Source organism: Caretta caretta, chromosome 1, assembly GCF_965140235.1.
Source record: "Caretta caretta isolate rCarCar2 chromosome 1, rCarCar1.hap1, whole genome shotgun sequence".
Taxonomy (NCBI): domain Eukaryota; kingdom Metazoa; phylum Chordata; order Testudines; family Cheloniidae; genus Caretta; species Caretta caretta.
Window position 1 is genome coordinate 77779180 of NC_134206.1, and position 23451 is coordinate 77802630.

At 38.0% G+C, this 23451-nt stretch overlaps 1 protein-coding gene across 9 annotated transcripts in view; it reads right to left on the reverse strand.

The window, feature by feature from the left end:
• The window catches only part of DACH1 (dachshund family transcription factor 1), a 453297-nt gene that overhangs the window by 56204 nt on the left and 373642 nt on the right, over positions 1 to 23451 (reverse strand). For all 9 annotated transcript variants that reach the window (XM_075128932.1, XM_075128936.1, XM_048851983.2 and 6 more), the window contains one exon: positions 2142 to 2293. In XM_075128932.1, the coding sequence (XP_074985033.1) occupies positions 2142 to 2293 (152 nt within the window). The remainder of the gene's footprint in view (positions 1 to 2141; positions 2294 to 23451) is intronic.

A 23451-nucleotide genomic window follows, 5' to 3' on the forward strand; every position in this document is an offset into this window, starting at 1 on the left:
GCTATGCATATGCAGGGGAAAGGACCGGAGGAGATGCATAGCAGTGTATACCCTGGCAGAGAAACTGCCTGGCTTTTGCCCTTTTGTATTTCTACTGACCAACTGTGTGTTGATGCACAATGAGGGGGCTGGCCATAAGCCGGAACTCCTGCCTCTTGGGCCTTCCCATGAATGTGCGCAGGATTTTCCCCTTTTTGTCAAAGACCTCTGCTTCCACTTTTTTATGTCTAGTGTGATGGGGCAAGGCCAGATGGCTATAGGAAAGTAGTGAGAAACAGGTATGTTAGCCCCCCGCTAAACAAATCTCTGTTACCATGGTAACCAAATGGCCATTGTTCCAGGTTAATCAAGACACCTGGGGCCAATTAAGATCCTTCCGGAAAGCAGTGGAGACAGCTAAGTTGATTGGGATACCCGAAGCCAATCAGGGGCTGGCTGAAACTAGTTGAAAGCCTCCCATTTACACAGGTGGGGGGGCAGGGGTGTGTGTGTCAGGAGCTGTAGAAGCGAGCCATGCTGCTGGAGAAACAGAGCAGTACAAACCTTATCAGGCACAACAAAGGAGGACCTGAGGTAAGGGTGACAAAGATATTGAGGAAGTGGGGGGCTGCTGTGGGGAAGTGGCCCAGGGAATCGTACTTGTCCTGTTTCCAAAAAGTCAGCTACCAAGAGCTGCTACTATCAGGGTCCCTGGGCTGGAGCCTGGAGTAGAGGGCGGGCCCGGGGTCCCCCCTTCCCGACTAATCACTGAGACTGGGAGACAACATAGACTGTGTGAGGGAGGATAACTCTTCCTCACCTCCCTTGCTGGCTTATGATGAAAATGGCTCAGTAGGCTGTGAGCCTTGCCTCTAGAGAGAGAAGGGCTATGTGGAGGGTCACAGTGAGCCTCTGGGGCTAGCATAATCTGCCAGGAAGTGCGGGACCCACTGAGACAAGGTTGGAGCTTTGTCACACTAGCCATGTCTGTGTGTATATTTATACAGCTATATACCTGCATTACAGATGCAAGGTTTAGAGGCAGATCTGAATTCCCTTGGGGTGTTCAGATATAGAGTTTTAGTCTGATCACCTGCCACTCCCCTAGGTGTTTACTAGTAGAGTAAAAACTAAGATAACCCTTATTAGTGAGATGAGATAATAAATTAATAGATTTCCTACATTTCAAAAGGCAAGCCAAAGCCTTAAGTCCCATTAACTTCAGTGAGACTAGTAACAGAAGTAGCATTGCTATAGACTTTGGTGATGAAAATACAATTAATTTTCTCTGTATTTGCAGTGGATGGTGCATTAGTAAAAGAAACGTGATGAAAGATTATATGTGGAGGTTTGTTGCTGTGCATACAAAGTACAGCTGGAATGAGCATAATAAAGCTGTACTTTCCTGCACTGCCATTTTGCTGCTGCATGTGATGCATAACCATGTTGCTGCAAAAATTCCATCTGTTGACCACAGGATCACTGCATGTGTGGGCAAAAAAAACAAAAAAAAAGTCTCTCATCTCAAACACTCCTTGTCTCCATGCTATATGCTAGTGTAAATCTTGAATAATGTTAGAATTAGACTATACTGTACACACAATAGGCATCTTGAATACTGCATAGGAAATCTGCAGAAAATTTGGTAATGCCCTTTTAAGTCTATTCTTTGAAGATAATACATCAGCAGAAATGAGCTTATTTGTTTAAAAAAAAAAAGATTTTTGTGAATACCTTTGCCATTAGCCATATTTTAAATAGCTTAAGATGTCATTTCTATCTTGACACTCTAGCAGTTTAAAGTAAATATTTATTAAAGAAGTTTTTGTCTGTTTAGTAAATGAGATAAACTTAAACAGTAAAATACATCTCATTAGCCAGTAAAAAACCTGGCATTTAAGATGAATGACTTTAAAAATACTAATGTCACTTTCATCTAAGTCTCTGTTATGGTTTCATATACAATCTATATTTTCATGTACTGGATCTGACAGTTTCTAAAATCATTTGACTGTTGTGGTTCCTTTAAAACCTAAATTACTACAAAGTTTCAGTGTATTAGTTGATTCAAATAATCTTACGAACTGATTACTCTAAAGCGGCTGTATCAATTTAGACAAATCTGTCTCCATCTCCGAAAGCTGATCTATAGAAAGGCCTACCTGGATGTTAGTCAGAAGGGTCTCTATGGAGGACAATCCATCAGGGAACAGAAAAGGAGATGGAAAACCTGGAGGTAGTGGTTGCCCATGCCCAGTTAGAGAAAGTTTGTCAAGGCTGTCTCTTGCGGTTGGTGTGGAGAGCGGGGTCTCATCTGTATGTGATTGAAACAAAAATATAGAACAAGTTACGCTTGTCTGTTTTTATTAGACCTCAGTAATGGCTTCCCTAGTGGTTTCCAGAACATTTATTGCAAATTGGTTCCTGCTATCAGGAGAAAATGCTTTCTGCTGAATTTTCTTTAATGAAAAAGCTGTGGAGATACAACAAGATAACATTAATGAGTAACTTTATAAGCCTTTTAAATGCAGTCTCTAATGAGACTGAGTTTACAGTGCCATAGAATCTTTTTAAAACAAATATTATCTCACATATACTTATGATAATATATTCAGGCTGACTTTATAGGCACCTTCCAAATTATCTCATTTTAGTTTGTGTTCTATTTGGATTGACAATAACATATTTTCAAGCATGACATATATTTTGTATACGAGTAGCATTTGAATACAGGCAGCCTCCCCATACTGTTAATTCTTCTTACTCATGACATATTCATATGTGACTTTAAAGATCCTGCAAAACAGGGCAAAACTACAATCCTTCACGCAGGGAAAGTACACTTGATTCCTACAATTCAAACTTGCTCTAAACAATAACTGAAATTAAGAGTATGTTTACAATCATTGGCCTTATTTTTTTAAACATGGACATCTTTTAACGATTAGTGCTGGACTCCTGAGTAGAATCTTTGTAATAATGAGAACTGATTACTTGTGACATCACAATGGGAAAAACTGCCACAGCTAGAAGACTTTTACGATTAATTTTTTTCTGATAATCTGTGAGTCAATAAAACAGGAACAGATGCAAAAACAGTATTTTACAGGAACTTCAATAGTCAAATATTCTTTCACAATTTGAAAATGTTATATTCTGCTGTTGATACGTTATAGATATTGGGCCAATTTTATGACACCAAGCATTTATCTTGCCCCCTAGGAGAAAAAAAATCTATCTATATAAATTATATTTACCAACGGCTTGATTATACCCTATTGAAAATCCTCATACAAATTAACCAAAACATATTGAGGAATCTCTATACCAGTGGCGGGCAACCTGTGGCCCACTCCCCACAGTTCCCATTGGCTGGGAACGGTGAACCATAGCCTCTGGGAACTGTGGGTGGCCGTGCTTGCGGACAGGCAATGTAAACACTGTCTCGCGGTCCGCCAGTGGATTACCCGGATGGGCCACAGATTTCCCACCACCGCTCTATACTACATAAGGGCAAAGGAACTTACTCCTGATACTGACTTTTTGCAGATCTTTGCATAATAATCTGACTGTGGAAGGGTTTATCAGATCTGCCCTTCATATAAAGATCAATATATGTGCATTTTCCCTTGTGTTGTACTTAAATTTAGTTTTAAGACAGCAGAGTCATTTTTTTCACCACTCAACAAGTACTAGCGTATGCATTGGGAATTGAATTGCATAAAGTTCTGATACTCATTATGTCTATAATGATTTGGTGAAGAAGTGGGGACTTTATTTTCTTATGTACACATAATGAAGAACTAAATGGCAATATTACAATAGAAAGCCTTGGGGCAAATCAACAAAGTAAGAATTTGTTCCTTGTTTTCCCCCTTGCTCCAGAAAAAAAATAATCTGTGTCAACCTTTATCAGGTGCAGATTTCTTTCTATCTCCATACCAGTTCAGATGTGCCAGCCAGAACTTTGAGGGGGTGGAGACAAGGTTTCACCCATTATATGCCCCTGCATACTCTCTCCTGCCTAGCCACGCAGAGTAGGAATTAGTGGTCATATGGAGATTGCTCTCCCTGCTGTGCATCATAATGGAAGCAGCCTACATATGGGAATAAGAGGGAGCCTTATGCCTTCACTCCCTGTGCAAATGCATGGAGCAAATTATATCTTCCCTTTACAGCATCATCATACATCCTGCACGATGTGATTGTGTATGACATATTGGTGATGGCCAAAAGGAAAGCTTTCAACAGTAGTCATACAAGATTTTGTAACTGATCAATATTTCTATGTGTTTTCCAAGCACGTCACAGACAGGTATGAAAAGCTAGCTGCAGATTTTTGAATTGTTACCCATACAACTCCTATAGAACTAAAGTTGGCTCTGTAGCAGATGCTCTGTGGCTGTATGCTTCCCCTCACCTCCCTTCTTTTTTCTCCTTCCACCACCCCACACATCTTCTTCGCTACTTGATGGGAACTGCATTGAGGGCTTGGCCCTAAATCTGGAAAATTTCTATTGGCCACCACCTTTACTATATTCTAGAAATAGTCATCACTTCATTAGAAAAAATAAATGCTAGACACTGCAGCTGAATCCAGTGCTGTAAGAATTTATGGAGCAGTGACCACACACAGGTAAATTTTTCTCCCCAAATTCCTTCTAGTTATGAGCAATTATTACAGCATATTTGTTCCAAATTCCTGTCTGAATAGATAATTAAATTTGTTAATTGAAAAAAAAAATCAAAAAGCATCTGTACAACATATTGATAAAGGCTAATCAAAGTCTCATACAAGCACAAGTTTTCAGAACCACTTATTTTTTACTTGTATTGCTGTAGAAATTCTTTTTCAGTTGCAAACTTGGGCTTTGACAAATGAATATTACACTGCCAAAATAATTTACAAAACTCTCAGCATTTGTTTAATCCTAATTTAAACTGCGTATTATTTATATACAATTCATATATACTTTTTTTATTTTTTAATCAGTTCACTCTGTTTTAAGGGTAAAGTCTTGCTCATATGAGCAGTCCCACCAAGGTCACTGGGACTACCTGCATAATATGCCAAGGAAGATCTGGCCCTAACTATTCCTGCTCCTCCCCAAAACAGTGCAGCACAATAAATAAAATAACTTTTTTTTTTAAAAAAGGATACAATGTAGAATGTTTCTACCCACATCAGGAAGATGGGCCAGGAACCTTTTATACTATCTGAAGCTGTATGGACTCTAATTAATAGTTTTGATTCTAGATATGTACAAACATATTAAAACAGTATGCACAAATGATCCACTGAAAGTCTTAGGCCCTGATCCTGCTGGAATATATAGTATTCCGTACAAATGCAGACTCCCCTGCCCCTACACAGGCGTCACTGGAGGATCCATATCCAAGGCCAGAGATTGTAACTTCTCTGTAATGTTATTACATTGCTAACCAAAACATAATGAATAATAGTTTTTATATATTTTAAAGCTCTCTGTAATGTGTGTGGTCATAGCAAGATGAGTTTGCAAAGGTTTCTTAGAATTGTTAGGCAGTTTCCCAATATTCAAAATACTCAAAGATTTACAACTACATGGAATGTATTAGTTCTCAGTAATGTCCAAGCACCAACTTTCTAATAAATAACAATATCGGTTTTACACTGCAAGGTAGGACTAGAGAGCTGAACTCACTATGAACTTATTTTAATGAAACTTTAACTGAGGGGGAAAAAACAGACTAATGTGACTTTGTTTTCTTGATGTCCCATGTGAAATAAACTTTCAGTGTGAGTATGTCTGAAATAGAGCAAATGTACATACTATACACAGGAAGCATGGATATTTGTGGATGTGAGATAAGCGATGATTGAGAGAATCTTGAAAAAAATGTGTTTTTAAGCAAAACCACAATGTAAACATTAGCCAATTAAAACATAACCGCATCTCTTAGTAGCAAAATAATATGACCCCTGCTATTAAAGTATTTAAAAAATCGTTTAGTCCTGCAGGCCCTCTCATCACAATGCAATGATGTAACCTTGTTTCTCAAAAATCATTAACCCACCATCTTAAAGTGGACGTATACTCTTCCGCTGACAGCTATGTGATGGAAAATAAGGAAACGATTTTGCAAAGAGGTGCAAAGGACTATAAGTGCCCCTCAATCCACCATCTGGGGAATGTCCCCAACACAAGAATGCCTTTGCAAGAGCTAGACATCTGCTTTTCTGGTCTGCACCCACCAGAGAAGTTCTGGGGTGGGCCAGGCATTGCGTCAGGGGCAGAAGGAAAAGTGGAGCAATCTGGAACCCCCCAAGATTCTGAGTTGCTTCAATGCCCCCTTTAGGGTCCACGGCCACAGCGGGGCAAATTAGAGTAGCCCTCAGGCTTGTGCTAAGAACTGAACCAGTATAAATCAGCACATGAATAGAGATAGCACAAGCTACTTCTTCCTGTGGGCCTGCACAGGGAATCTGGCCACTGATATAAAAGTTACACCACTGCAGGCTCACTTCATTCACCCACTTAATATGAGTAACTAACATCACCTGTTTTTAAAATATCTGTACACACACATTTTTAAGAGATATTTTTTTCTTGTTTAATCACTTTTTCTATGTTTTGAAAATTCACGTGGTTTTGTTCAAATCAGTTTTTAATCTGACAACAACAGCCGGTTTGGGCCAAATATAACAATCAGCATTTTGTACTGCATTTGGTTTACTGCCATTCTGCTTTATTTTCTCTCACCAATTAGCACAGAAACATTCATCCAGGAAGCTGTGATATTTATTCAAATAATAACAGATAAATAGTGGCGGTTACTCTCTTGTTTGTATCCTTAAAAGCAAGCGTGGCAACTTCAGCATTGTCACAAAATTAGACAACCTTGAAATGGTCAGACTTTGAGAGTGAGAGATATAATCAACTACATAAAATATCATACTGGGCATTGCATTTGCATAATCACTTACTTTTAATGCTTTTCTGTTCCACAATGAAATGTTTAAAACTTAACTGTTCTTTATTACGATTGCCATGATACGGCTCAGCTTAATTGCTGAGGCAGGGATCATTCTTTCAAAATATAAATCTGCTTTTTGTGTTTTTGCATAATAATGTATCCTGTTTTATTTAGTATGGTTTTCTGTGTACATGTTAAGAGTTTAGGAACCTGTTTCACTACAGATGGATACAAGCTGCAAACTTTGGTTCTGGATCCAAATCTGAACTTTCCGAACATTAGACATGCTCAGATCTAGAGATTTAATTTCAGCCTTTCTCTTCAAATTGTGGAATCTGTTTTAATTAATTAGCTTGTATGTATTACTTTATAGTCTCAAAAAACCTTGTGGCTCCAACTGATCCACCAAAATGGTGTCTACCCAAGACAGAAATGTTCCTGACCATAACACTTTCCTCAGAAGGCAATCTCTGATTGTCTGCTCTCCAAAACCTTGTCTTTGGTAAAATCATAGACAGTCAGCATCATCACTTCACTCAGGTGACCATGGGAACAGGGTAAAGCAATATAGGAGGATAAGAATGGTGGTGTTACCTCTGGCTGAACATTGTGCCTTCTGTCAGTTTTGATCTACTGATCTGCCCCTGTATCCAAACATCATAAATAAATTTACATTCTCGTCTCACTGTCTCAGCTAGGCACAGCTGACCAGAAATGCCAAATATTTTGAAACAAACAGGAGGCTGCACGAAAACTCACAAATGTGATATCTCCTAGAAAAATGGGAAGACGAGCAATTATACAACTGATGCATTGACTCACTGCTTTTTGTTACTGTAACTTTTCTAACAGGTTGGCCTACTTTTACTATTAGCTGCTTCTTTATGAATGTGCAAGTTACAACCTGAGGGGAACATGCTGCCCACAAAAATCTATTTCTTGGCCTGCCGTGCTTACTTGAGGGCTTACTGAATTGGAACTCACCAGTCATGGAATGCAAATACAAATAGAAAAGAAGACATTGAAAGAACCACAGAAACCATGAATATATTTTCGAGATGGGCATGTTGCATATTGTGACCTGATTCTCCTCTGCTTTATACCTTGGGCTGTCCTCTGCACTTGCACAAAGTAGGTGCTAGGTGCTCTACCAAATAAGAATTCTTCACTAATTGACACCACGGACAGCATTTTGCATATACTTTGCACACGTATAAATACCTACAAAAGGAGAGAAGACGTTGAGAATTTAGCCCTATCTGTCCATTCTAGAAACAGTATTATAGGCAGCCTGGTGGCACTGCCTACTAAGGTTGCCCAACACTTCCCATTTTAAGACCCTGTTTTCAGTTGCTTAGAACCTTGCCATACTTTAACAGTACAGGCTGAAATTTTCCAGATGTCTACCATAGGATAACTGTTTTGGGAAAATTTCAGCCAAAATCAATTGGTCATTTCTAATAATGAGACTAGGGGGAGATACATTGTTTTATCCATTTTAAAATATCCTGAAAATCTTAAAAAAAAAAAAAAAAAACAGTCCTAGATACATAGATTCCAAGGCCTGAAAGGACCATTGGGATCATTGAGTCTGATCTCCTGTATAGCACAGGCCATAGAACATCTCCAAAATAATTCCTAGAACAGATCTTTTAGAAAATCATCCAATCTTGATTTTAAAATTTCCAGTGATGGAGACTCCACCACGACCACAACGTCCTCACCCTTTGGATCAGGGACTTGAAATTTGGCAGAGGGGTGGCCTTTGTATCAGGATTGTGGCTTTTGCTGTTTTTGTAAAAATGAGCCAAAATATGGCCAAGTTGTAGGACTCTGAAAAATTACACTTCACACATGCTTAGTAGAAACTGTGAGTTGTCAACTAGAATCTCAGAACTTTCTGTGCTCACTGAGCATGCTTGACTTTCTCTCCGTTTCTAGTACCAAGCAGACTACACATGTACCATCATCACAGAGCAACTGAGCATGCTCCAGCCTAGGGCTATGTGGGCAAAGCCAGATTTTCTCATAAATGCTGCTCTGGGCTGGAGTGAGTCTGGACACTGAGAGCAGGGAGCATGCCTTTCAGGTGCTCTCAGTGACCACCTCCCCACCCCCTCCTGGCACCTAGGCAGCATGGAGGAGGAAGCTGTCTGATTTGTAGGCAGAAGGGATAAAAGCTGGAGTAGGAGAGGGAAAGGAGTAGGTTGAGACAAGAATTCTGGTGACACGGGGACTGGAATGTGTATGTGGGGGAGAAAAACTGGGATTGGCTGGGCAAGGAGACTGGACTGGGAGCTGTAGGGGAAGGGAGGCTGGGACTGGTTGGGCAAGAAGACAGGCTCTGAGACAGTGAGTGAAAAGGATGGGTGGGAGCTAGTTGGCTGCGGGGGAACACTTTGATAGAATGAGGAACTGGGGGAGACTAGAACTGGCTGGACACGTTGATGGGGACTGCAGACCAGTTTGTGTAGGAAGGATGAGGGTAAGGCAGGGGACAGATCTGACAGGGATCTGGGGCCTAGAGGGAGTATTGGTACTGGCTGGATAGATACTGAGACAAGGACCTAGGAGGAGGGAATACGCCTTACCTCAAAGGGGTATTGTGAAGATAAATTGATTAAAGTCTGTGAAGCACTTATATACTATAGTGATAAAACCCAGAAGGAAATTAATAATTCTATCTTCAGAGAGGTATGAATAGTGTGCAGTAAATAACATAGAACAACAGAAAAAAATATTGAATAGACACTCATTAAGTGAGCACCATCCATCGTGTGCACTAAATGTGGCTAGAGACCTGTGAAAAAACAGTATATGACGATGTAATTAAAGACTGTATCATAATGCATACTCATAAGAGTGGCAAATTTAAGGTTGCACAGGCATTAATTCTGGCATCACCAAACTTCTGAGTGCTTGACTTTGCAATCTTAATAATGCTTTTGTTTTTAATGGAGTTTTTTGTATGTAATTATTATTGTGCTATAAGAATTCTACTTGAACATCACTGACATTTTGTAGACAACAAGCTCAGGAGATATAAATTATTCTTCACAGTGAATATGTTTTTGTTTTGCTAAAGGACTGCTGGTCTTCTAATAATAACATCATTACAAACAAATAGTAGGGATTGGCAAAATGCATCTGAAAAGATGAAATGTAATTAGTGGTGGTGATCCAGCTGTGAGGATTTCTTCAGGCTTTATGTCTACAAAGAAGTTGAATTTATTCTTCATTTTACATGGCCCAAAAAAGGCCTTGTAGTCAAACATAATTTATACAATTTTCCATTTCAAAAACAAGATTTTAATAAACTCTATTTCTGACTAGACCTGGGCTGGATAATATTTACTGAATAATGTATTGTATGAATTTCAACAATTTTAAAATAAATGATCACACTTGTATGTCTACTAATTTTTGTCCAGTGCTAATACTGAAATGCCAGTTTTGTTCCTAGCTTGTATTATTTTATTATATTATATAATTCAGAAAACAATAATGCAATGGCTTATCTATCCATATAATAAAAACCACTCTGTGTGCATTTATAATTCTATACAAAAATGGTTCAAGTGTAGAATATTTACATATTTTATGACAAAATAGTCAGCAATCTGATGGTCAACAATAGTTCCAAGAGATACCACTGCATAGATTTTATAATCACACAGTTCAAATATCTTAGCCACAACACAGTAACTCATAATAATTAATTCTTAAAGAAGAAAAATTCCTGTAAAAGTATTTTGAAATAAATGTTAACATTTGAAATTTGTGTGTTAATGTAAGTGGCTTTAGAACAAACTAATAAATTAAACAGTAATATGTTACCAGGACCAGATGCTATTCACCCAAAAGTTCTGAAGGAATTCAAATATGAAACTGCAATACTATTAAAATGTAGAATTTAACCTATCACTGAAATCAGCTTCTGCACCAGATGACTGGAAGGAAGATAACAGAATGCTAATTTTTAAAAAGGGCTCCAAAGGAGACCCTAGCAATTACAGGCCAGTGAACCCTAACTTCGGTAGCTGGCAAATTGGTAGAGACTATAGTAAAGAACATAATTATCAGATGAACACGTTATGCTCGGGAAGAGCCACCGTAGCTTTTCTAAAGGGAAGTCGTGCCTCACTAATCTATTAGCATTCTCTGAGGAGTCAATAGGCATGTGGATAACGGTGATCCAGTCAAATGCATCCGATGAAGTGAGCTGTAGCTCACGAAAGCTTATGCTCAAATAAATTTGTTAGTCTCTAAGGTGCCACAAGTACTCCTTTTCTTTTTCCAGTCGATACAGCATATTTGGATTTTCAGAAAGCCTTTGACAAATTTCCAAAGCTTCTTAAGGAAACTAAGTAGCCATGGTCCTCTCATGGAACAGTAACTGATTGAAACATAGGCAACACAATGTAAGAGTAAATGGTCAGTTTTCACAATGGAGAACAGTGAAAAGCAGGGTCCCACAAGGTTCTGTACTGGGACCTGTGCTGTTCAACGTATTCATTAATCATCTGTAAAAGAGGGTGAACAGGTGGAAAAGTTTGCAGATAATACAAAATTATTTAAGACAGTTAAGTCCAAAGTGGACTGCAAAGAGTTACAAAGGGATCTCACAAAGCTGGGTGACTGGGCAACAAAATGGCAGATGAAATTCAACATTGATAAGTACAAAGTAATGCACTCTGGAAAAAAAATAATCCCAACTAGATGTATACAATAATGGGTTATAAATTAGCTGTTACCACCCAAGGAAGGGATCTTGGAATCATCGTAGTTCTCTGGAAACTGCTAAACACTGTGCAGCAATAGTCAAAAAGGCCAACAGTATGTTAGGAACTATAAGGAAAGGGACAGAAAATATCAAAATGCTATTATATAAATCCCTGATGCACCCACACCTTGAACACTGTGTCCAGCTCTGGTCATCCCATCTCAAAAAGGGTTAGTGGAACTGGAAAAAGGTTCAAAGAAGGGCAATAAAGATAATCAAGAGTATGGAATGGCTTCTATATGAAGAGGAACTAAAAAGATTAGGACTGTTCATCTTAGGAAAAAAAACAAACACAGGGGGGTATGATAGAGGTTTATAGAATCATGAATGGTGTGGAAAGAGTGAACAGAAAAATGTTATTTTCCCAGAATACAAAAACGAGGGGGTACCCTATGAAATTAACAGGCAGCAGGTTTAATACAAACAAGAGGAAGTAGTTTTTTCACACTGCACAACTAACCTATGGAATTCATTGCCAGAGGCTATTGTGATGGCCAAGAGTATGCATGGAAAAAAGAACTGGATACGTTAATGGAGGATAGGTTCATCAATGGATATTAGTCAAGAAGGTCAGGGATGCAGTCCCATGTTTGAGCAGCTTTAAACCTCTGACTACTAGAAGCTGGAAGTGGAAGACAGAGGTGGATCACTCCATATTTCTCTGTTCTGTACTTTCCCCTGAAGCTGTGGGATGGACCACTGTCAGATACAAGACACTGGACAATATGGACCATGATCTAACCCAGTAAGGTGGCTCTACTGTTCTTATTTTTTTGTTATATTTGCTTGACAATACATTAATATAAATGCAAGGCTCTAGGCAAGGATTTCACTTCATCTTAAATCCTAGAACTGCAAGCGGTGGGAACTGAACCCAGTAGTTACTGAACTCTTCTTATACTAGCAGTCTTCAGGTTCAGATTAATAGCAACACTATTTGGGTTATTCAGGAGAAAAAAAGTTTGTTATTAGCACAGCTGTTACATGTGCTAATTTGGCTGAAGTCCTGAGTGTTCTGATTAGTGCTCTGCTAGCCCTGTCTAGTCTGTCAGGCAAAGCTAACTGAGTGCTGAGCAGAATGCTCTCCCCTTTGGAGCACTTGACACCAACTCATTTGGATGGAACATTAACTATGCATGTAAGTGTTTGCAGAATGAGTGGCCAAGCCAACATAGTATGAGCATGAATTAACTTCCTGAGCTCCAGCAAACTTTAGACTGCTGCTGGGTCCCAAAGTCTGTATCATGTATTTTTTATAGAACTAACTTAAAAACCACATTTCCAAAGTAATAAAGATAAATGTACACAATACTTCTGTACTTGCAGAGGTACTAGGCAAGAAAAATACCCAAAGCAAGCATATTTATTTTTGTGGCTGCACATTCCATCCCTCATTTTAGCTTTATTTGTACAATGACTTGAAAATGCAGAGATAAAACACACAAAATATTAAACAGCTTTTGCCAAATTTTATTGTGAAATACCAAGTGCAACTAGGATTTCTTTTAGGTTTAATTAACCTCCAGACATGCCTCATGAAGTTTAAAGAAACTTGCATTTTTTTTTTAAATTTAGAGTAATATTACAAATAAAATGGTGTTTATGTCATTGTCATCATAAAAAAGAGTAATTTTTTCCCAAGCATAACCTTGGTGGGAAGGGAATTCTTGACTAGCACAGCTGGTATCTTGCAACTCTCAGATGATGAAGACATAATGCTAATACCTAAAACACTACTGCATTCAAGTTTCTTTTTTTTTTAAATTCTGTTTCCGAACCTGTTCATTCATTCTCCATGGAAAAAATCAAGTTGACACCATCAGAATTTGTAAAATTGGTGGGTACCAGTCAATAGAAGATTTACAGCTTAGCTTGTTATATTTAAAGAAAACTGTCATGTGACCATTATGTCACTTATTGAAACATAACAGAAAGATGGTTGGTTTTAGATAAATATATAGAATGGTAAACAATCCCTCATTTAGCAGACCGAGAGCATATTTCAAAACATATAAGCTCTTATTCTAAGAAACTAGTATTTCTCTACATTATTGCTACAGCCATGAATATCAGGATGAAACCAAGTCTTGATAACCAAAATCTTGATCTTGACCATATCTATCGTTATCAGTACACATTCTTTATTTTTAAATCTTATGGGTCAGGTTCATCATTGCTGTATATGGTGTTATAAGTGGATCAGAAATCAGTGGGACTTGTATGTAACCTGAACGCATTTGGCTTTCAGTAGATATACACAAGGAGTGTAACTTACACAGCAAGCATGTGGAAACCTGTATAAAACAATGCAAATTACAGTCCTTCCCATACTTCTGTTTTCTAACCTGTATGTAAATTATACTGCCATTTCTGTCACTGCTGCATTTAGCCTGTGAGTAACTGTACCTGCTTATATCTGTACTATATTATAATATCCTGGAATTGTGTCTTGTTCCTTTGCTAAATAAATCATATTAATGTCAGATTTGCTGCAGATGTCTTACCATTAATTTGTGCCAATTTTCTTATTTGGCAAATTCTTTTTTCCCTTTATTTAAGCCATTCCATAGGTAGCATACAAATATAATTTAATGGGAACAATAAGCAAAACTATATATCCCCAGGTATCCCCAAAAGAGCATTCAAATGGGAACTGATATCAAATAATTTGTGCATGTGAAACTGAGGCATAGCCACAGTGGGACTTGAAAGCTCTTTACAGCTTTGGTACCACACAGATAGTTGCAGTCTAAACTAATTCATACTAATTGCTAGCAAGCTTCACCTTAACCTGGACAGATGACTGTATATTTAGGGATAATAACTTTATTCAGTATCCAGACAACATATCAGTTCTCAGCCTAGCCTTGATCAGAGAATGATGGTTGCATTAAGCAGTGACTCAAATGACTAAGATGAAAAACTTACATTTATTTTCCTAGATTTGAGTGGGGCCACAGTGTCACTGATGGTGCTTTAACTAGTTACAATAAATAGTTACAAAGGCTAGTGCTTTAACTAGTTATAATAAATCTAAAAAGGTTCAGAGTCTGAGTCCAAGTCCAAGTCTGAGTACTTCTCCAAAATGTGTGCAAATCTTTGCAGTTCATCTCTATCCCCGCCACACTTTTCTCCACCTCACTTCTTCCTCTCTGCACAGTTCTCCTGAGCATTCTCTTACCTCTCCAATCCCTTTTTCTGTCCCACAACATAGCCTCTCTAATCCTAAAGAGATCTCCTGATTCTAAATTCCATTTCCCTGACCTCCGCACATTTCTTGATCTTCCAAAATATGGGAGATAGCGGCCATTAGACCAGAGACGAACCAAACTGATGAAATCCTGATGTGGATTTAATAAGAGATTAGGGGGTCTAGGAAGAAGGGGAGGAAACTTATGTAAATCTAAAGAAGGGAAAATTATAATTTTGATTTAGAATTAGTCTGGTTTACCGATCCCTGCCTTTAACAGTTTAGCTTTGCAGCTTCAGAATAAATTCTATGGGCCTGATTTTCCAGAGCCTTGCAATTTGTGTAGTCATCTATATGTGTGCAACCTTACTGTAAAACACTACCAAATCAGAAACGGCAGTGGAGAATCAGACCCTATATACACATTTTAAGATTTATGTTCACATTTTGTGATGCTGCTGGTAGGATCGTGGAATAGACTGTAGATTTTTTTATTTATTTTTAAGGACACAGTGTATACATTTCAGTGTAAGTAAATCTGGGATAGGTGACATTTTACCCAGTCATGAATTGTTTTCCTATTTTAGAGGTAAACAACAAAAAACTTTAATGGTCCTGATCTCCCATATGCTGGTGTAAACTAGTAATATCTCAATTCAATGGAGTTACAGCCACGTAAAATCAGCATAAGAGAGATCACAGTCAGATCCAATATTTTTCTTTTTTATCGTTCTTTTCCTCCAGAAATGTAGGTGCGAAAACTTTCTAGCAAAATCCTCAAAGGCATGTGTTCTAGTTTGCCTTTTTTTCCTCATAGGAATCCTGTTGTCTGGCTACGCTGAAAGGACAGGAGACATTTGACATGTGTTTAATCAGGCTGCAACTTTATTATTAGATGTCTGGGACTACCTGGCAGATAACAGTGTACAGTGCAGGTAACCCCATATTCATTCCATAGTTACCAGCTCCCCCTCTTTTTCTCTCCAGGCCCTCCAACAAATCCATTGCCGGGACCTTACCATCCACCACCATCCCTTGTAGGAGGGTTAAGGTAGGCTATAAGAATGGGGGGTTGGCTCCCTGCCTTACCAATCATAGGAGTCCCCAGCCACCCCCACCCCCCATTCATTTCTTTAATGAACACATCTTTTTAAGTCCTTTTCCAAGCTATTTATCCAGTTACTGTATACCTTTCCTATGGAGTACCTCCACTGGACATCCACCCTACACTTAAATAATGAGTTGCAACATATGGTCTACCACCTGTCATGCCATGCATAAACAGAGCCCTTCCTGAAACCCGCTGTGGGGAAGGCGAAAAAACCTCAGCTGCATCCAGGTCAATGTGGTGTAAGGGGAAAATTCCTTCCCATCCCCCCTAAGAAACTGGAGGCTAGCATAATGCCCACACACACAGCAGGTGTTGACCATGGCTGGTATTTTACCACCTAAAAGGGAGGGAGGGTGAGTCCATGTAAAAACGAAGGCTTGAGTCACCAAGCTGTCCCTTTTTAAACCCTGTATTCCTAGGGGATGAGTCAGCCACCACACTGCCCCTTTCTGCAGCAGTTTTCATCTCCCCTCGCCCACCCCAGCCATAAAGCACTGTTCCCTTCACTTGGCCAGCCAGCCAAACAGCCCCCCTCTCCCACTTAAAGGTGCAGGGTGGTCAGTATCATATGTCCCTATCCTTTACCCTCTCTTTCTTCTCATAAAACATAAAATAGTTTGAAACAAGAAGGTTGAAATCACAGTGCTGCTGCATTTAGGTTTATTTTGATCAAGGACATGAAACAATGAACAATGCATGAATTTACAGTAACCTGGTAGTCTTGTAAATATGTAGTTAGTAGAAAAGAGATAGTAGGGAAGTAAGCAATGTGAAACAGACAGCATATGTGTGATGCATGAACAGCTCATGATCTGTGTAAAAAGGAGTTTCCAGAAACTAATGAACCAGTTGTAGAGTTTGATATGATGCAGAATAAAGGCCACATGTGGCAATCTGTTTTAAAATGTGTATATAAGCTAATTGATAATTCTGTGCTTTGGATGCATGGTATATTCTGTACCCACCCTCTACATATGACTCTAACCAGTTTCATGTTGTTTAATTGTATGCCAATAAAGAAACTTTACTAATGAGGTCAAAGTCGAGCTGAGTTTTTGGGAACTGACTATAAAAGATTTCAAAGGCAACTGAGTGAATAAGATCTCGGAAACCACCCCAACATACTCCTAAGTTAATAAAGTCTCCGAGGCTACCCTAACACTCCAATTACAATGATTTTGGATTCTTTCCCCTTCATCCACCTCTGAAAACTGATGTCACTTTACACCTTCATTATACCTTCTATGAAACAGCAGAGACATCAGACACCAAGGACAGATCCTCAGCTGGCGTAAATCAGTGTAACTCTAAGGAAGTCAATGGAGCTACGCTAATTTATACCGATAGAAGACCTGACACTAAAATTATTACTTATATAGTTTGCCTTATCACAACTAGCCTCTGATGTAGGAATCCTGAAGCCATTCTTAAATCCAGTTTCTTCTCACCTCATAAATACTTAGCCACTGCTAAACTTATTATTGAAAAGTTAAAAATCAGAAAAGCAAACTTTTTGAAACTATGTTTTAATCATATCTCTGCTTTTAGGTACTTTGCCTTAACACACTGTTAAGCATAGTATTGTACTATACAGCAGATGTTAAAGACCATATAAAATTGTCAGTAGTCAATGACTGATGATCCTCTTTCCTATTTCAAAATAAACGCTGATGATTTATATAGTTTGGACATTGAAAGCATCATATTAAATCTAAACAGTTGATCCATTTTTTAATGATTTCTGTATGCAATGTATTATGTATGTTTTATATTCTTTTGTGTAAAAGGCCCTGGTGTACAAGAAGTGTTTAGAGTTATGAGTGCTCTACCCCGTCCATATGGTAAGTTTGCTCTGTGTGTAAAGACTTACCTTTTTCCACAGGTCCATATGGCAAGCTTAGGTTAGCCAGAGCCCTCTAGCCTCCACAGGGGCCATACGGCAAAGAGAGCTCAGTGAACACTCATTTACCTTGTATTAATGTTTTATCTCTCTCTCTCTCTCTCAGCCCCTGAAAATGGGTTAGCCACATAATCGATACTTTTGTGACAATGTGCTATGAGATGTGGATTCTGATATTCCATTTTTATTAAAAACAGAAAACTCAAATGAATAATTTATCAAATTATTTTATAAACTCATTTGATAGTTTGAGATACTTTGGCAGAATATTATTTAATTTCCTAACCGGCCGGTGGACATTAATAAATGTGACAGTCTTGTTTTGTTAGAACTTATACCATTTTAAATACATAGATCCAGACCCCCTGGATCATCCCATCTGTAGAGAGTACGCACATCAGTGGATACTGGAAAAAACTGATTTATGTTTATTTTTGAACTCCCCTTATACTGATTCTGCTCTGAGCAGGCCAGTTCCTCCTTGCCATGTTAGAGCAACCTGACAGCTTCTCTAATTTATTCCAGGCTCTTATGGTAACAGTAAGCCAAAAATATACCCAAGGATCAGTGTAGCCAATGGCCCTGGAACACTTTTTACAGTGGGGGTGTTGAAAGCCAGTGGTCCCCAAACATTTTACTTCGCACTTCCCTTGCCCCTGTCCATGCCCCCTCTCCCTAGAGCTGGGGCCAGGACTGGGCCATGGCTCTGAGAGAGAGGGGGGATGCAGACAGGGGTAAAGGTTGTGCAAAGTAAAAAGTTTGGGGACACAGCTGGGGCCAGGAGCAGAGCTCTGGGCATGGGTCCTGCAGCTGGGACCCTGGACGTGGGGCTGGGAGCAGAGCCCCAAGTGCGAGGCAAGAGCCACCGGAACCCCTGGTGTGGGGAGGGGAGCAGAGCCCTGGATGCAGGGCTAGCGGTAGCCAGGACCCCAAGTGCGGGACCGAGACCAGAGCCCCGGGTGTGGGCCAGCAGCACTCGGACTCTGGGCGTGGGGTTGGCAGCCGGGACCCTGCAAAAAAACGCAGCACACCACTTCACCCTTAGTTCCTGTGCCTATAGGTGTAACACAGGAGTATCCAGGCTACATCCTATTTCTTCCAACCACAACTTTACCAACAGGGAAGATGAATGGTTGAAGAGCCCCTGTATTGAGTTCTATCAGGGTATCATCCTTGCCCTGGCTTAATCTTCCCTAGACCAACGAAACAGCTGTTGGGCTAGATTATAAAAGGTGTATGGAGCAAAGGGGCTATATTGAACTGGAAGATCTAGGCCACAGACTTCAAGTCAGCCAAAAGGGGGAAAAAAGATGATTGTCAATCTAAATTATAATCCATATTATAGTAATTCCTCTAAAATTAATTCATTGTTATAGAATTTACAAGTCAACCCAAAGCTTTGTTTTTATTTTAAAGTAATTTAGGAGCCCTTAGCACTTTCGTTACAGATAGTATTTGTACAGGAAAGATGGAAGCAATTTGTAACAACACATTTATGGAAGTGTTATTGCAAGTGCAAGCTATCACCTTGTAGTAGATTTTTGATATATAACTATATATTATTTGAAACTCAGAATATGGGAGTATGTAATCATTTTAATAAATTATTTTAATGTGTAAGATTTATATTATCTGAATTTTCATCTTGTTTTCTACAGCATCGGTTTATCCAATAAAACTTCTAAATTGTCAAATGAATATTCAGGCAGCTAAAAGAACCGTCAGTGTTAATAACAAATAACACAAATAATTCAAAGTAAACATACAAACAGGTGTTCTAATTATTTACTTTCATAATTAGCCTTTATGTTTGATCCTGCAAACACAAACTAACAGTTGTAGTGTTTACTACCATGAATATTCCCACCGATTTCAAAGGATTATTTACAGTAGGAAGTAATACACTCAGCTATGTGTATTTTAAGGATATGGCCTCTAAATTGTTTTTTTTTTTTAAGTTTTAGTTTAAAATAAACAGGAAAGGGCCATCTGAGCCAACACAACATCACCGCCATGTTCAGAAATCTTAATTCCACCTTCCTGCTTTTTGAACATGAGATGGATCCTGTTCCCACTGAAATCAATGATAAAATTTCTGTTGACTTCAGTGGTTATAGATCAGGCCCCAGAATTTCTCACTTTCATCCTCCCTAAAAGTAAATCAGAGTAAGTATCTCTGGAACTCATGTATCCTCCTTGCTTCAATTGCTTTTTCCTGGTGGTTTACTCAACATGTTTATTACCCTTTGTGTGAAACAGTTCTGCCTCTCTTCCCTATAATAATCCTAGTTTCTAATTTACAGATTTTGTCTCTTCGTTTTTGACAGTGATTTGTTTCGCTACATAGTTATTCATAGGAATACACATAAATAGCTCACTGTACAAACTATGGATTTTATTGAACACGTGCTTGGAGAGAGACTAAATGATTTGGAACAGAAGAAAAAGCAGTAATATTTAAAAAATAAAATGCCATTTTTTTTTTTTAGGTTTTCCACCAGTAAACAGAAAGACTTATAGTGGACTTTATTGTGTAATAAGTAATAGGTTTTTGACCAGTAAATAGAAAGAACTTAGTTAAGATGTTATAAGTAATGGGTTTTGTCATAAATCTATCATACTGTATCATAATGTAATAAGCAATCATAATGTCTAAAGTAACAGGTTATTACAAAACTTAACTAAATTACGCAGAAAATATTATGAACTATGACATCTAACTGTAGTGTCATATACTTTAACATATTCTTATACAAATTTAAAAAAAAATAATTGTATGCAATTATGCATCTTACTGTCTAATAAGCAATCATAATGTCTAAAATAATAGGTTATTACAAAACTTAACTAAATTATGAAGAAAATATTATGAACTATGACATCTTACTGTAGTGTCATATACTTTAACATATTCTTATACAAATTTTAAAAAAATAATTGTATGCATTGCACATTTTCATTGAGTCAGCAGTTTACTATTTTGGGATAACATGTTCAAATTAACAGAACATCTTAACTAAATTCTTTCTGTATATAAAGAAGGAAAATATATGAACCTGAGTTCATAAATAATGTTCACTGTGATTTTGTTAAAGTTTAGAGGTGTAGATTTGTATTTGAAATCCCCTGAAGGTTACAGGGTGAAACCTTCCAACAATATCTCCAAGTCTTCAGGGACCAAATCCCATTATGTGGAGTTCAGTGAACGGGGTAAACACTACCATAAAGAAATACAAATTGCACATATTTCCCATTTAGCCAGTGTCACAAAAGTTCACCATTTAGAATTCTAACCAGTTAGGACTTATTCTTGGAGGTCAAGTACCTTGTGAACCTTGTCATCTCACCGATGACATCATTTACAATCCATCAGGTTTTTCAGGAGCATACTTGCCATCTGCTCAGTACTCTATAATAACTTATTAGACATATTCACTGGGTAACAATCTGTACAATGGCACTGTTATCTTAATGCTGGCACATACAAAAATAACAGCCATCGTTTCTCTGTCACAGCACAATTATTCTATCCTCCAACTTTAAAAGAGAAGTTATTTGGATATTTAAACATATTTTTGTCAGAAACATATTTTAACTAAGAATTTACAAAAGAAGGCGACATCACAAAATATTAATTCCATTTTGCTTAATGTTTCTATATAACCTGAGATTTTCTGAAGTCACATAAGTTCCTTCGGTGAAAAAATAACTAATTAAATAAATAAATAAAAAAATTGTGATCCCGTGGAAGATAGAAACATAGCAGTGATATCAAATTTAATATTTGCAAACATATTTTACTTTCTAAAAATAAAAAAAATAATATTATTTCTCTTCCAGTCCTAAATAACTGCAACCTCTTTTCTTTATGATAGCATCTAATTACTTGAAGGAAAATAATAATACATCCAGAGAACTTATATATGCTAAAATTTAATAATAGGACCTTTTGAAAACCAGACAGTGTAAATGATCATGGACATATATATAATATATATATATATATTAGCAGCTTTCTCAAAGCTATGCAGATTTAGCACAGCTGCTGTCACAGTACTTAGGACTTAGTAAAGTTCACTAGAACACTCCCTGTGTATCCTCTTGAACTCAAAAAAATATTTTCATAAAAAAGGGCAGTATTTATTTTGCATTACACAGCATTCATCCTCTGTTCCTTCCTTTGGCTTGTCATTTATTCCAGCTTACACTGTGATCAACATTGTACTAAAATAAAGTCAAGTACAACAGCCGCTCTCTGCCCATCAAAACTCACAGACGTCTGCCAAGCACTTGTAACAGCTGGTGTTACATTAATTAGTTTAAACTATTTATTTCATCCATCTCCAGAGCAGATTGAGCAAAAACATTAGAGATTATTCTAGCATCTGTAAGTGCCCTGCAAACATTAACCAACCAAAGTTAGAATATTAGTCGTTAACTTATAATATATGTGATTTAAGACTGTATCATCATTGTAAATAATAATAAAAAATTCCACAACCAACCGTAGCCACAGTATGTTTTATTGACTGTCTTTTTACAAATCTAAGTTTTAAACTTATTAGTCTTTTGTGTCCACAAAGATTTTCTTTTAATTATTACTAGAAAGCCATAATAACTCCTGGTAGCATGGGTCATTAAGCAATATATGACAGGGACTGGGTGGCTCAGTGGATTAGTCACAGGTTTTATGTCCACTGTTGGAATCCAGTTCTAATGACAGTGGTCAAAACAGCCTTATCAAATGGCTGCAAAAATCTCAATTAAAATTACTTCAGTGGCCTCAACTAAGTTGTTAATGGATGACCCCATAAATCTTAATGCTATTGACAGAGTTCTTACAACTATATTTCGATGTTTCCTTTAGAAAGCTGAGTGAGCAGTACAAAGACTTTGTTCAATAAAGGCCCTGATCCTTCATTCCCTACTCAGATGGCTCTCTAGCTGAAGTCAATGGGAGTTTTCCACAAAGAGAGGATGGTAGGATTGGGCCCATAGCCAGTGTCAACAGGCTTATGCCTCCATAAAAAAATAAAAAGCTTCTCATAGGTCAAGTAAATGCATCTGTTTACTGTAAGAATACTTATTATTTAGCACCTAAGAGCCCCAGCTAAGATCAGGGCCTTGTACAAATTCATAAGAAGAGACAATCCCTCCCCACAAAAGTTTCCACTCTAAATAAAAGAGACAGACAAAGGGAAACAGAGGCACAAAGAGGTGAAGTAACTTGCCCGAAGTCACCCAGCAGGCCAGCAACAAACTCAGCCATAGACCCAATTTCTAGCCTGCTAGTCCAGAGACCCTGGCTCACATGGCCTCTCAATACAACACCATTTTAGAACTCTGATGACTTATTCATAGAAAAAATGTAGTCAGCCAGGTTAACTAATATATGTTGATTGTGAGAATAAGACTATTCATATAAAAATCCTCTCACACTTGATTGGCATTAATATGAGTTTATTTTTGTTATACCATAGGAATATGTAATAGTAATCATGCAATATAGTTGATTGAATTTAGCACAATAT